Below are 15,580 nucleotides of genomic sequence, written 5' to 3'. Positions count from 1 at the left end.
TTTTTTTTTAAAGTCATCTGGACTTTGGCAAGATTGATAGCGAGGTGTACCTTCTGTAGCCACCTTATCGATGGGTAAGTTGGCCGTCTCCGCCATGTGTCCAAGTATCATGAAGATCACGAATCCCGAGACGAAGCTCGTCATACAGTTAATGGAGCTAGTGATTAAGGCATCCCTGCAACAAGATGTATATTAAATATTCATTTTCTGATGTAGAGTGCATTCAATTAAGCAAGGTTGTAACTCTTCGTCCGGAAAAACTTGCTCTTTCAATTTTTTAAAGGACATACGACTGCCCGTTTTATTATATCACATCCTTAAGTTATTATAATGTACTGGGGACATTTATTTATTATACGCTAATGATGAAAGACAATAAGATGATGTCTAATAACTTTCGTAACACGTTTAATGAGAATCAAATCTATGTACGATGGAGCACTGGTAGCTAATGGGAGCAATGGAACCCTTTCACTGAACCACTGATTGCCGAATTAACAGAATTGATGATGTCGTGGCTTTTATTTATTGTTTTTCTATGAATAGAAACGACGGGGACTAATTGACACGCGTCCCCCTATACATCCTTGCTTAATTCTCCCCTCAAACACTTGTCGTCTGCAAATTCAACTTATTGGTCGCTTTAAAAGGTTTTCAACGTAAATCAAACAAACCGCTAAACAGAACGAGGGACTGAAATTCTCCAATAGGGAAAAAACCGGGTGTACCAGTATTCGTTTTATTCAATTAAAGTTAATGGAAGCGGAACATGATGGTAAAATATAATTTGTTAACCTTTCACATTCAGTGCATTTGAAATCCTCATTGAGGTTGATTTTTAATTTTGCTCTATTTTGTGATATTTGAAGAGCGAGAGAGGAAGTTGTTAATAGACGTGAAGTTATTTTGGATAAAAAGGGAGAGAGCATAAAAATTTGTTCAAATGCGTGTTCTTTTTTTTACAAACCTGTAAACATTATTGTTGATTTGATTGTAGCTGGCGAATGCCAAAAGGACCCCAAAGCCTGGCCCCAGAGAAAAGAAAACCTGCGTTGCGGCGTCTACCCACACCTACATTGGAACAATAGAATGTCAATAACGTAATTTAGAGAGGTACACCTGTAACATAAGACACGTCTATAGCAAAATACCAAAAATAGATGACAGAAAAGCAAACACCTTTAAATTAGAAAATTAAAAAAGTACACACCACCTTAATGATGTTAAGTGTCTAATTTCTTGGACTGATAAAAGGTGTATATGAAACTTAGTAATTTGTTCTGTCAGATAGAAAAGGTACACTTAAAATCGATGTTAGATCAAAGTAAGGTTACTTAAAACATACAACTAGTCAGTTTTCAACGGCAAAAAGCTTACACTAGAACTGGCTAGCCTGGTAAAGTTGGGGGTGAGATAATACTCGACCCCTTTGCCAGCGCCCTCTAGCGTCGCCCCGCGAACCATCAAGATGGCTAATACCACGTAAGGAAACAAAGCTGTAAACCACACGACCTGGAGAGAAAGAGGGAGGAAAATACCATGTACCATGTTCACAGTGAACTGATATAACGTTGATTTGTATTTTCTCAATAGCTACTGTATGAAATACAGCGCGTGAAATTTCCACAGTATGAATTGTAATCCTATCTTAAAATTTCAGAAAAATAAACATTTATCTCTTGTACATAGCATAACTGTTGGGTTTTCGCAATATTAAATGTATACGAAAACTTCTAGATAAAAATCAAATGGACTTGACAGCATATATATGTCCTGAAGTGATGTTGTACCAAAGCCGAGTACAGATGGTCTGCAGGAGAACTAGAATTAGGGGGACTTTCTGCTGTCACAGACACGCATTATTCAAATTGCTCTTAGTTCCACTTGACCATCAAAATTCATTGTCAAAATTATAGCCAATCAGAATTATACAGCGCGAAATGAAATGATACGATGCATCGAATAACGGCGGGGTTCGCTATCGTCATTAGGGGGACTATATTTTGTTGATTGTGCCGATAACGAGGCTTACTTTTCCTGACATCTTTATCCCCTTCCAGAGGCTGAAGTAGCAAATGAGGTAGACCGCTAACAAGCAGAGTGCGATCTCCCAGTTAATGGAGCCAACGTCAAAGATGCCCCCACTTTTGTCAAGCTGCAGGAATCGATTGCTAAAACAAAAATATCAAATGCTGTTTAAGTCTTAAGCGGTTTTCACGTGCATTAATATTTCAGTAAATCTTGACAAGTGCGTCTGTTGCATAACTCTGACTGAAATAATCTGTCCATTGATTGAAGCAGTGTTTACACTACTGTGTAGATCGGGGACCCCAGATGGGATTACACAGAGGAATGCTGACACCCAGTCTAAACTAGACATGTTTGACTCTGTACGATTCGAATCTATTCAGAGAGTTAGTTTTCATTAATGTAAATTGATCTTAGTTCATAAATGTAATCAGCTTCAAACATATCTGTCTACCAAAGGAAACATGAAAGATTAATTAACCTACTCCTAAAAAAGGATTGGACCTCCAGGAGAAGTATTTCAGCAGATAGTCTATATACTGCATGATTAAACACACTACTTCTTTTTTTTTCTTTTTCTTTTTTTTTACAAAACTGTATTTGTAAGAGAATATAGTGTATGGCCTCTCTTGAAACTTTTGAATTGAAACTTTTGGTAAAACAATTATAATAATTGTGTAATATCTCCAAAACTGCAAGAATTGCTGAAATAACGTCAGTTCTTAAAGATAAGCAAGATCTTGATATCAAGGTTACAAATAAAGCATTACTTGAAGTATTCCTCCGCCGGAGAGATTTTTCTCGCTTCCTCTGTTACATTAGTACTATTTGTACTGTTGACGTCTTTTACTAATGTAGATACTAGATTAGATAAAGTAGTTCCTTCCAAAGTACTGTTGGACTCGCTACCATTGCCACTGGCCACACTGGGCTTGCCTTCGTAACAATACTCAGTATTCCATTCATGACCACACGTGGCCCACGGAAGCTCAGACGTGAAGGAAGAAAACAGGAAGTGAATGGACCACGCTATCACAACGTTATAGAAAAAGTCTGTGTAAAACGCAATCAGGACTACGGCCCATCCGATCCCTGAAAATAACAACAAGGGTATCAGAAAACACCCCTGATGTGACTGGGAAGACCCATTAGTCTGGTGTTTCAGAGAAAGTGTTTTCTATATAGGACATCGTCAAAGGAATAGTGGTGGAAAAGCTCTGCCCATGCAGTTTTGATTTCGCCAAATACTAGTACTGGTATTTATTTTTCAAAAGCTGTGCACCAAGTTTTTTTCGAAACTGTTTGATTTCACTATATACTCCTTATACATTGGTTAACTTTAGATACAAATTGACCAGTTTGCGACGAGAAGTATCCCGCAAACATCGTGCAAAAAGTTCTCCAAGCAAATAACAGTTGTTTACAGCAAATAGGACGATTTCATTGTTTTTAAAAATAACCATACATGTGCAAAAACAATGAACCGAAAATAGAAAGGAGGCGAAAATATAACTGTATACAATACACTTCTGTGAAGGAATAAACACTTTTTCAACAAGGAAGAAATTGGTGACTATCTTACCCTTAAATAACGGACAGAGCCGTCCCCAGCAGGTTATTGCACCGGTTTTGTTGTATTGACCGAGGGCCAGTTCCATATAGAACAACGGGATCCCAGCCACACTCAACATCAGGACGTAGGGAATTAAAAAGGCACCTATAAAAGATAGCAATACTGTAATATTGTATATTACGTAAATCAAAGTTTGGGAGGGATAGCTGTCAAAATGTTTCCACAGTTACTGGCATTTAACTTATGAAATAAATAGTTTAATTCTAACTTCTAACCATTATCGCACTTATTATTCAATTTACCAAACTTTCAACAAGGCAGATTAGTGTATATGTTATTACTATACATGTACAGTCTTATGTTGAAAATTGTTAGAAACATGACCGTCTATTTGTTTCTTGATGATGCAACAGAGGCGTTATTCATATCAAAGAAATGCAAAGTGCTCAGTAAATTCAGAGTTTTAAAAGTTCTAATGTAAAAGAGAGTTTGGTGTTACCCCCTCCATTCCTGTAGCAGAGATAAGGGAACCTCCAGACATTGGCCAGATCCACGGCAAAACCAATGACGGACAACAGGAAGTCCAGTTTGGTATCCCAGGTCTCCCTCTCCTTGTGGCCATCTTGTTCCTCCTTCGTCTCTACCTGGGAGTCTAACAAGAGAATCTTTACTAATATTATCACTACGCTTCCACATACTGTTTTAGAAATATTTAGTAAATGCTTAATGTTTAATTGATATTTAGAAAATATCCCAAAGCAAATCTCATTTGTAGAATATATTTAATTAGCAACAATTATATCTTTGAAATGTTCAAGTACTGTTTTACTGTATTTCTTACATTAAACTAAACCATAGTTCCTAATCTGCAAGATCCTCAGCCCACCTTTACACACCTCAGCCCACCTTTACACACCGAGTTTTGAGGTATGATCAGTCGTCACTCTATTTTTCATGTCGCGAATAGGGTTCGAACCTACCTCCGACGAAGGTTGCACCTATTGCGTCACGTAAATTTTAAGAGAGAAAGAAGTGGTCATGCGATCTTTCTAACGTCTGTTTATGTCTGGATATCTATCGTTTTTTGTGTTTTAATTCACCTTTTTGTTTCCTTTAACTAATCAACTAATTTCCCGGTGAAAATCTTGGTAATCATTAATCTTATTTGAGTGAAAAGTTACATATATTCCCATTTTCATGCCTCATTTCAATTCCCCTTCCTTCCCAAGTCTGAACATTTTGGCCTTGAAATATCTATATATCAAGAACTAATAGTTTTGCTGCGCAAAGAAATTCATATAGAAGTACAACATTTGGGAAAGGCGCAATTACCTACAGTGAACATTAACAATACTGAGAGAAAAATTAAATCTTAGATAAAGTGTACATCTGATGATAAATAGCTTGTGAATTTACGATAATTTTACAAGCTTTACGCTGACATTGAAATTTTAAATGCAATTCACCTTCAATTGAATTTAAATCAAGTGTAATGGTATAAAAAGATATGGCATTCAGAAAGCAGAAACATTTCAAGATTGAATTCAATTGTGCTTGCTGGGGGTGGGGAGACCTTTTCAAACTCTCTAAATAAACGCTTAAAGAGACTGCGTCAATATTATGATAAGATCGCATGCCAGCCGGTATGTTTTGCTTTCTTTAATACATATACTATAACATTCCACGCAAAAAGCTTTCCTATTCTGGACTACACACAATTAACCCCTCCCCGACCTTGTTGAATACACATTGGTAAACACACAATGATAGGTATTAACATCTGTCTGAAGGGTGCAACTCAAACCCAATCCAGTTCTAAGTAAGAACTCCGGCTTTATACTCTTGGTTACCAAGTAGAAATCACTTAGTTAATGGAAATAATTTCGTATCTTGTTATCAATGTATACAGTATATTCATAGTTTTCTTATCATTTCATAAAATGGTTATTCTTGCTGACCTAAAGTTTGCATTTAAAAGAAAATTAGTAAGTCAATTTCAAAGACTAAATTGGTTTTTAAAGAAAATCGTCATTATATTTGCATTTACTTGTTGTTTTTTTCTAAATATTAGAGAGGTTAAGCATTTGAACGTGTACGTGTACGAGTACGTGTAAATAGGGGAATTCCCTAATTTAATGTGTAATACGTCATAATTTCTGCATGCCGCGTAATTCTACAAGTTGTACAAAACGCGTAAAATTAAAAGTACACGGAGGTGTAAACTTGTAGCATTTTTCAAAAGAAATACATACCTTGTGTATATCAAAAGTTGTTTTATGTAAAGCAGACGATAGGTTAAGGACGACTGTGCTTTTGGTTTCATCAAATTCATTGAATTATTTCATGAACAGTGAGAGTAAATTGAACATGTTGAAAATGTTAAATCTAATTATTTTTCACGTTCATTTACAAGTACAGTTTATTAAACATACGCTTAATTTTTGTACGTGTAAACATACTTGTAGTTCTACACGTACCTGTAGACGTACACGTTCAAATGCTTAACCTCTCTATTTTTTATTTAAAAATCTCCATTCGTATACATTTTTTGAAAAAATCACATGTAAAGGTAAGTATTTTCTAGCAACGATTATCTCGTACTTGTTTACAAAGAATTTACTGCTTTTCAATCATACAAGTATATTTCTACAACGAAGAATTCGTTTTGTTCACTGGAATGAGTTTTTTACATTTTCTTTTATTCGTTAAATCTGACACCATTTCTTAACAATGGCCCCGGCATCATATATATTCCTTTATGTCTGTCAACAACAAATAGCTTATACAATTGTGAAACTAAACCCTCGACATCTTGTCTGATCTTATCTCTGGACTCTGATTTATGAACACAAATTCGCATTACTGATATTAATTTTTAAAATTGAAATCTGTGAAAAGAGCAAATTGGCATAAATAACGTAGCTGGGATTTTTTTTTTTCTGATTATATTTTTTAACATCGTTTAAAAGTAGACATTTATCAGAATTTGACATGATTCTGCACATTGTTGGAAGCTTCTTGAATAAAGAGAAGCTTGAACTGATAATGGCGAGGAATGCAGCTCCCCCCAACCTGTGATGTGTCATTGTTTGACGTCATCGAGGGCTGCCCCCTGGCGGGAAGGTGAAAGAGATACCCCCACTGAATCTCACCCGCACACATCGGTTTTTTGTTTGAGTTATGGAAAATATTCATTTTCCCCTTATTTTTTTTATCTAAATGCTTTTGTGTTTGAAAATGAGTTACGAAATGAACACGATCTTTTGACATGAGGAGTCTGAGGGAATGTCATCTCAGATTTTTGCAATATGAAAGCATTCGCATGAAAAGAAAGTAATGTGTTTTGGGGTTTGCTTTTTTCATCAACCATTTCCCCTGTATTTCACTTATCATGATAACCATTTAATTTAGTCTTCATTCACGAATGATTAAGTATTTAATGCAACACCCATTGACATCTACACGATTCATTTACTGTCCTTTTGAATATAGAAAATCTTTATATCGAACACTCGTTCACCTGCAGCAGACTTTTTGTTTATACATTTCAAATTGATTTATAAACGTTGTCTAAAGTTTCCACGTATTAAAAGAAAACAAACTCGGACATTAGTTTCCTTAGGTGTGGGAAAGTGAGCAACTAAACAGTAAATCTATGGGAACCAATAGAGGCCTCTAACCCTACACACCCAAATTGCCGCCAGCCCAAACTACGAACAAATCGAAGTCTAACATCAGCGCCGACTTTATTGCAGGTTATTGGAATTTACCATCCGATTAGAATGAAGCTCATTTGCAGGTTTGCTTCCGTATGGCGGCTCCAATAAGAGACCCTAACACCTTATAAAGAGAGAGCTCTACACGGAATCGCCATTAGATTTGATTTGTTGTGACCGAGCACTGTTTAAAGTATGGAAACTCGAGCATGATATCTAAAATTAGGATTTAGTTTTATGTAAAAGAATAAAACGAGAAACAGGGCATCTACAACCACTCCAATAACACAGCATGTTTGATGGTCTCGCATAGCTATAACACTTGTGGGGCACTTTGCCTGGTGCATCTATCATCTGGACTGTGTTTTACCTTAATTGATTAAAATTCGACTCTGTTTTTATTTTTTTAAAATGTTAAACCAGTGATAAAATTTAACCCGTTTACCACTAACCATATAAAGATTCCACGCCTTACTAAAATATGTCTCTTATCTGAATAGAATTAGACTAGTGATTGTTGACTGCATGTAATCTCATGTACACCATGCGCCTCGAGTCTCTGCCAAAGAATGAAAGTTTATGAACTAACATGTATAGTCGTCTGCGAGAGGACTGTGATAAGATCATACATCCTTTTTATGAATGAAAAGTTAGATAAGCTGGTATCGTTTTCCTACAATAAAACACAAGGTGATACTACACCAGAGTGGGTTTCCGCTGTGTTTGATTTCATCGGAAGGATTCCGAAACAATAAAGATGCAGTGATAGGGTCTATAATACAATCGTTAAGTTTCGCCAAAAGTAAGGTTACCTCGGTTCTTTTATTTCTAAACAGATTGAGTAACAATGCGCGGTCTATCGGTTCTAGAGACGTGGCAAAAAGTTGTGGGTTCAAATCACAGTGTGGGAACAGAACACGAACTCCCCATAGCATAGAGAGGTTATCACAAGGAAGTTTTCTTTTCATTCTATAGCTTTATGGTCAATAAGATTTGAATTTTACAGCTGCTATTTCGTATCCATGTGCCTTACGCTTTATATTACCAAACATTTAAAATATAAAGGTTATTAAAAAATAAGTGTGTTCTGGAGTATTCAGGAGCAAACATTATTTTATTTTTGTTGGTTTTCCATGTTCAGTAAAATTCATTGCCTACCTTGTGGTGTATTCTAGTGTTTTTGCGCTCTCTTACCTCTATTGTCTGTGCTCTCTTACCTCTATTGTCTGTGCTCTCTTACCTCTATTGTCTGTGCTCTCTTACCTCGATTGTCTGTGCTCTCTTACCTCGATTGTCTGTGCTATCTCAGCTCTATGCCTGCTAGTACATTATGTTTTCAATTGATTGTCCAAGCTAGAGTTGAATGTCCTACACTGTTGTTTTTTCCTGATTTCATTGTCTACCTTGTTGTAAGTTTTGGTGGTTGTCCGTGCTGAGTTACATCGCCTAACTTGCGTTTCTTATGGTTATTCGTGCTCTGTACGTGAATTCTTTTACCTACCTTGCGGTGTTTTTGGTCTCTCTATGTTATATTGCCTATTGGTGTGTTCTCTCTCCAGGTTACCTTGTCTACCTTGTGTTTTCTTGCCTACCTTGTGTTTTCTGGAAGCTGACCGTGTTCTCTAGGTTTTTGTTACCTACCTTGTGTTTTATGGTGGTTGTCCGTGCTCTCTGAGTTCTGTTTGGCGTCCAGTAACGCTCCATCACAATCTTTGGAATCCATCTTATTACGTCACGTTAGTCATAGGTCATCAAACTTTAAAAGGAAATTCGTAATTCAATTCAATGATATCTAATCGCTAAAAACCCAGCTATTGATCCCTCGTATCAATGTTGCAATTTAAAAAAAATATTGTGCACTTTAGAAGGCTTCACCTCTCTCTCTCTCTCTCTCTCTCTCTCTCTCTCTCTCTCTCTCTCTCTCTCTCTCTCTCTCTCTCTCTCTCGTTCTCCAAAGCCTGTAATTTATTTCCCAAGTGTTACAACAATGTTGCTTTACAACTTTTGTATATCTGACTGGAAGCTTTACTGTATGCTGTTTGTTTGAATACGAGATAGAGCTGTATCATAATGAGAGCCACGTTACCCGTTCTCTTCCGTTGCATTCTGACACGTTTACCCAAGAAAAAAATCCATGATAAACAGGAATGTTTGGTCACTGTTAAAAAGTTTCTCGCTTTGATTCGATAAATAACTTTAGCAGCTGGCGAACCCAGCCAGAGATGCTACGGTTCTGGGAGAAGTTAATAGCAATTTGCTCCGTGTTGCGAAGTGCGGGAAATAACGATTTAGAGGGTTTTTATATTTTATAGCAATTGTCAAACTTATCGCACTTGTTACAGACAGAGAAAATGGAATAAAAAGATTGTTTTAACGCGGGGAATCCTCTATTAATTTATTGAATACACAAAAAATGAAACAGACAGACTTACTAGAGCTATCAGGAGTGCGTCCTCGGGTCGATGTCTTTGGTACCGCTCTGGGTTGCATTACAAATTCTCTCTCTTATACCGCGGTCGCCTTCCTGACCTAATTTAAATATAAACGAATACTATCTAATATTTCAATGGTACATGTATGTTAATGTATTTTAGAGTTTACATTCAAGAAATGCCAATCTTCAAGGTCCCTCTGTGTATAATAAGATCAGATGCATTGTCATTTTTTGTATACACGTTTCTCTCGGCTGGTTGATATAGTCTAGGGATTACCTACATAGATTTGGTTGTTTTCACTGTGTGTACATGTATACATACCGACACCTGTAAACACAGGGTCACCTGAGTTATCTGTCAAACATAATTGTCCCCCGTACACTGTGACCGACAGAATCCATTAAATGGCCCCCCCAGTCACAGCTACTGGAGCATCGTTTCACGCGAGCCGCCCCTGTCAAATACAGGTGTTTCTGCTGAAACCGTTCATGACCACCTCCACAGTAAAATCTTATCTCAAAGTATACTAAGAGATAGATATACCTAATTCCTTTTATTGATCATTATATGTTAAAGGGGTGAAACGTTTGTTGATTCAAGAATCAAGGCCCTTGAGTCGAGCATACGTCAATGCGTGAAGTTGACAAAATAGTGACTTGGAGCACTAGTTTATCTTGTGAGGACCGATGTAAGGGCCGTCTCAAACGTTAAATCGTTGAAGAATAACTTTAAATGAATTTAGTTTAAAGAATAGACAAAAGTGATAAGTACTGCATTAATCAGTTTAAATGTCTAGTCCCTAAAAAAATCCAAAACTTTAAAGGGACTTGCATGGACACGCTTTGAGATCAAAAATTTTATTTTTATTTTTTATGTATAAAATGGTTTACTGGTGCATTTGAAATGATTGGCCAAAATATTGAATGTTAAAGTCAAGTTACAAGTGAGATACAGAGGTAAGAATTGATTGTTATTTAAACAAAGCTCGAGTCTTATAGCTGTTTACAATAAACGAAATGTAGAGAATTACCATTTCTTGGACAAAATGACATGTTAAAAAAAATTCAGACTAACTCAATATCTTTATAAATACTATTATCAACAAAAGAAATTTACATTTGATTGAAACTTACGCCAAAACAACACATATGTAAAAATGACAATATTTGAGCTTTGTTTGCAAAACAAAGAATTATGAACCCCGTATCTTGCCTATAACTTCATATTTGACTTTCAAATTTTGACATGAGATTATAAACTTCTATATTTATCATTATAAACATTGAAAATGGAAAAATAAAATTTGAAAATGTTAAGTCAAATCGTGTCTAAGTACCTTTAAGGCATTGGTGTTAGCAATATTGATAAGTACCTTGTATAGCTGAAATAAGTATAAATCTTTTTCTATTTCTTAAATTTTTAGACTAATTTGAGCTCCACCTGAGGTATACTGTTCTAAGAATAAAAGTATAGCGTAAGACCTTAAAGTGACTACTATATTATCGTAGTGTAAAATGGCGTCTAGTCATCTCTTGTTCTGAAGGTCATGATCTAGTAAATGACTCCAGAGTGTCTTTTTGGTGCTAGAACCATTATGACGTCATAATTGATTTGATGAATCTTTTCCCGTTTTTTCCGGCTTTAAAGGAATAATGTAGAAAATAAAACCATGTTTTGACATTCTATATTTAATCACGAGAAAAGTAATCCCGGTACCTATATTCAATTTGACATCATTTTAAAGAGGGGGCCAAGAGCTTGTTTAATGCCGTTTTTGGAGAGACTGTAGGCAATCTAGATATATTTCTATAGTCAAAAATGGACAAAACTCCGAGGTTTATTACTTTTATCCTTCATATTTCATAGTAAATGGTCATGTAAAACATGATTGTTCATTGTGTTTACCAAATATTTAAGCCCCGGTACACCCTATGAAACAAAGATATTGTTACGAAGCATCTTTAAAAGAATTTATATCTTGAATATCATAAACCTGTAGGTACCTTTCATTTACTAGATCTTGACCTTAACATCGCTAGTCGTTTAGCATATTACAGACGTAGGGTACAATCAATGTCTTGTTCTTAGGGTAGAGTGATAATAAAAAGTGTAGAATCTTAAACTTTTTATCATCCCAATATAAGATACACATGTATTAACAACTAACATTAAAAAGTCTCCTTAAAAGTATTAGTTTCTGAGCATGGTATAGAGGCATTGTTCACGTGATCGGTGTAGGTGTCGTGATTAGTATATATAGAAGTTAAAACCAAACAGTAACAGCAATGTAGTTCATAAACCCGGTGTAAGATTATCTGAAATGCCAGGACAAAATGTCAAAAATACGTAAGTTTTCTTTAAGCAGAATGAACAGTTATACAAGTTGTTGATGCTCCCAAAAATAGTTGCAATTACTCTGTTTACAAGTTCATTACATTTATTGAAATATTCCATGAAAACCATATTCTTATATTTGTCCAACTTACAAATTGAACCCGATTATTCGCAAAAAAATTGGTAAATAAAAAAATCTTTGATGCAAGTGTTAATATAGTCCTGTTGGTTAGTTTGAATTCACAAGTATATGTCAAATATTTCAAATTTCCGCGTTAAAAATCCAGCCAAAGAAATTACAAACACTGGGGATTAAAGTATTAGGTTAGCATCGCATTTCATCACTTAATTATCGCAGGAGATTTACACCGATGTCTTTTTAATGTGTAATAGATTGCGGTGTAGACATTTCACCAAAATTCGAACGCGCCCTGGCGTTTTGTAAGATGATAAATCTAGAGTTGCAGTGACTGGTGATTCGGGTAGTTAGACCCACGAGGTATTGTTACAGGTTCTATCATGTACAATATTTGCATGGGAAACTACTTTTCTTTCTGTAGTAAATATGCAGAATTCGGGTATATAAGATTACATTTTCATACATACAATTTTGCCAGTTAATTACTAGTGCTAGGATACGGGTATTTCCAGGTTCCACTGCACTTTACACACGCATAAGCTTTCTTGTCATAATTTGTTTTTTATTCATAATAAAATAATAGTCTACCAATCGTATATTATAAGTGTTAATTTTTAACTTGGTAAAAGTGAAGCACATCTGATTTACTGCAAAAATTTTGAGCTAAATTTTATGTTCTTTCATATTGAAATCCATTCAATCCCTCATAGCTTGGCATCTTCGTGTTTTGCCTTACTTTCAGCAATAGTCTTTTCCGAATAACTATCATTTACAACTTTTTTTTCTTTCTCCACTAAATGTGCACAAATCAGGTATAACAATTATATCCTCTTACATTTATTCCCACGTCAGTTTAATTTCATAAAATTGTTTTTAAAATTAACCACGTTCCACAACTAATTTTTAAGATATACTTCAGGTGTGTAAGAAAAATAATATTAAAATAGTTCAAAATTTCAAAACTGTTTTCAGATATTCGCAGAGCGTGTTCTTAAAATATCACATTAATATTTACTCTCTGCAATTAAACTGTTTCAAAATGTAAACTTACCTCTTCACCCGTTTGCAATTCCTTTTACAATAAAGCGTACTACTAGACAAGCAAAAATAGTGCCAGCCGAAAGAATTAATATTTAACTTTTTTCTCACGGCACATATTCAAATCATCGATCTACACCACGTGACCACTTAATACATTAGCGAAAAAATGAACGCATATCTAACAAGGAAAAAGAGAAGGCAGAAGAGGGAGAAAAAAAAAGAACTTGGTCGCACCGGACAATTAAGAGAGCCGTTATATGACCTATCGGAAATGGGTTAAACAGGAGATAATGTTAACAAATGTCTGACTCGATCGAGATACAGCGAGATAATTACTTAACATAAATTACACGTGGTGGCTTTAATTGATGTAATAAATAACAACATTTACAAATGGGTATATGTCAGGGTATTGATTCTCTTACTCTAACTTAGATCTCCACAAATTGCTTGCTTAATCGTCTCTCCGACAACATGGACATTTTCAATAGCAGATATTCCACATAAAATTTATCAAAGTTGGGAATCGGTCGTGTTTTCATAACTAAGTGCTTATTTGAATCTAAACTTTAATTGCATTGAAAGCCGGGCAGATAATCAATGGCAGAGCGGGGTAGAATGACTGGTGATAGCTTTCCAATATAAGTAAGTTCATGTTTCAATCCATGTTAAAAAAAGTATCCACAAACAAATTCAATAGACGGAATGTAAAAACATTACAACATGCACTGACTAATATATCGGGGTTTCCATTACCCCCCGAAATCTGTGATCTTCTCTGTATCCACATGGTCCTGAGCAACGCTACACTAGCACCTCATCAAAGCAATAAATGGTCATTCCTTTAATTAATCGCGTGTTAATAAAACGCTTGAGAAGGTCGACTAACGCGTTGAAAATCAAAGCGTTTCAGTCAATAGGAAAAATATCTCCGGTCTCTTTTGGCAATCGAAATTGGAGAACAAAGTCATGATGAAAAATGAAAAGCGCCCTTTACTAGCCAAACTCTCTAATCATAAACTCCGTGCACTTTTAACATATCTTTAATTTGTTCTAATTTTGCAATAAAAACTAAAAACGATAAAGCAAAATAAACTCAGCAAAACGACGAGGTGAAAACAAAACTATAGAATTAGCAAATGTTCTGTCGTTAAAATAAGTTTACTTTAGAATATATAGCAGTTCAAAGTAGCAAGTGCTCTTAAAATTGCATACTGGTTGCAAAACTTTTTCTCTTTTATCTCATTGGGTTTGAAAAATGTTAATTGAAAATCAATAAAATTGCCTATTCCTAGCTATTGGGAGAAAACGAAGAAAAAATCCCAACATTTGAATTAAGAATCAAAAGGATTTGGTCTTCTTCACCTTATAGATTGTAATACGGAGAGTATGATTTTTATTACGCTGTCTCATATGATATGAAACAAGATCATCCTTTATAATTATTTTATAATGTTAAATGTGTTGGAAATCTCTGGGCAACATTTCTTTATATCAAAATCTCAAAAAACATAGGTCAATTTACAAGACACATTCCCATTAAATCATACGTAAATCATTTGAACAGAAATAATAAATTCTACGGTATTCTTTTTAAAATCTAAATCATGATTGGAAACAAATTACTGTTCAACTCTCTCTCTCTCTCTCTCTCTCTCTCTCTCTCTCTCTCTCTCTCAGGAATCTTTTGGAACTAAAGTTGGTTTTAACTTTCAAATAAATGGCTGGAGGGACTCGCTGAAAATGACAGCCCCCAGAAACCGAAGATGAAACACCAGATTACAACTGCTTCAAAAAGGTACAATCATATTCGATTTTCGGTATATATTTGTTGTTGGGCCTGTTAACATATGAGTAAATAAGTTTTTACCAATTCATTTTACGGAAATATTGACATTTACTAAAGCGCACCGTTTTCATCTTTCATATCTTAAAAATTGACGAAATTAAACATGGACGAACAGATTCCTGCATCGGTATCGATGTCATAGCGCCGTGAGGTTAGTAACGTAATCCTTGACTGCATTACAATTGCTTTTAAATGAAGTCAATTTGTTCGACAAGTAAAACAAATAACAATTATCCTTCAATCCGAGACTATTTGTCGGATGCTCTGAAATGCAGACGACTCTGTAGTAGTGATCCCGATCCCGATCTGAAGCTTCCCGCGCTTTCTGGTCGATACCGTCTGACCATGGCGGAATTAACACCGGGATAGCGATCAATAGTGTTTTATTCATTTTTGTTTATTATGTCAACAGTTAATTGTTTACATGAACAAGATATACTTTAGGGGCAATTATCCACCGCGAGG

The 15,580-nt window shown here is 35.3% G+C and overlaps 1 protein-coding gene across 2 annotated transcripts in view; it reads right to left on the bottom strand.

Moving 5' to 3' along the window:
- The window catches only part of LOC128186866 (sodium-dependent dopamine transporter-like), a 29,792-nt gene that overhangs the window by 5,871 nt on the left and 8,341 nt on the right, over nucleotides 1–15,580 (bottom strand). The window contains exons 1-10 of one of the 2 annotated variants that reach the window (XM_052856803.1): nucleotides 13,277–13,514; nucleotides 9,750–9,846; nucleotides 8,959–9,073; nucleotides 4,101–4,253; nucleotides 3,611–3,745; nucleotides 2,799–3,120; nucleotides 2,033–2,171; nucleotides 1,378–1,512; nucleotides 968–1,071; nucleotides 51–175 (exon numbers count right to left, since the gene is read on the bottom strand). In XM_052856803.1, coding sequence (XP_052712763.1) covers nucleotides 51–175; nucleotides 968–1,071; nucleotides 1,378–1,512; nucleotides 2,033–2,171; nucleotides 2,799–3,120; nucleotides 3,611–3,745; nucleotides 4,101–4,253; nucleotides 8,959–9,040 — 1,195 coding nt within the window. In that variant the 5' untranslated portion in view covers nucleotides 9,041–9,073; nucleotides 9,750–9,846; nucleotides 13,277–13,514. Of the gene's footprint in view, nucleotides 1–50; nucleotides 176–967; nucleotides 1,072–1,377; nucleotides 1,513–2,032; nucleotides 2,172–2,798; nucleotides 3,121–3,610; nucleotides 3,746–4,100; nucleotides 4,254–8,958; nucleotides 9,074–9,749; nucleotides 9,847–13,276; nucleotides 13,515–15,580 lie in introns of those variants that run through there. The other variant, XM_052856805.1, reaches the window with a different exon arrangement.

Source organism: Crassostrea angulata, chromosome 6 (assembly GCF_025612915.1).
Source record: "Crassostrea angulata isolate pt1a10 chromosome 6, ASM2561291v2, whole genome shotgun sequence".
Classification (NCBI taxonomy): Eukaryota; Metazoa; Mollusca; class Bivalvia; order Ostreida; family Ostreidae; genus Magallana; species Magallana angulata.
This window is presented reverse-complemented; position numbering and strand designations above follow the sequence as displayed.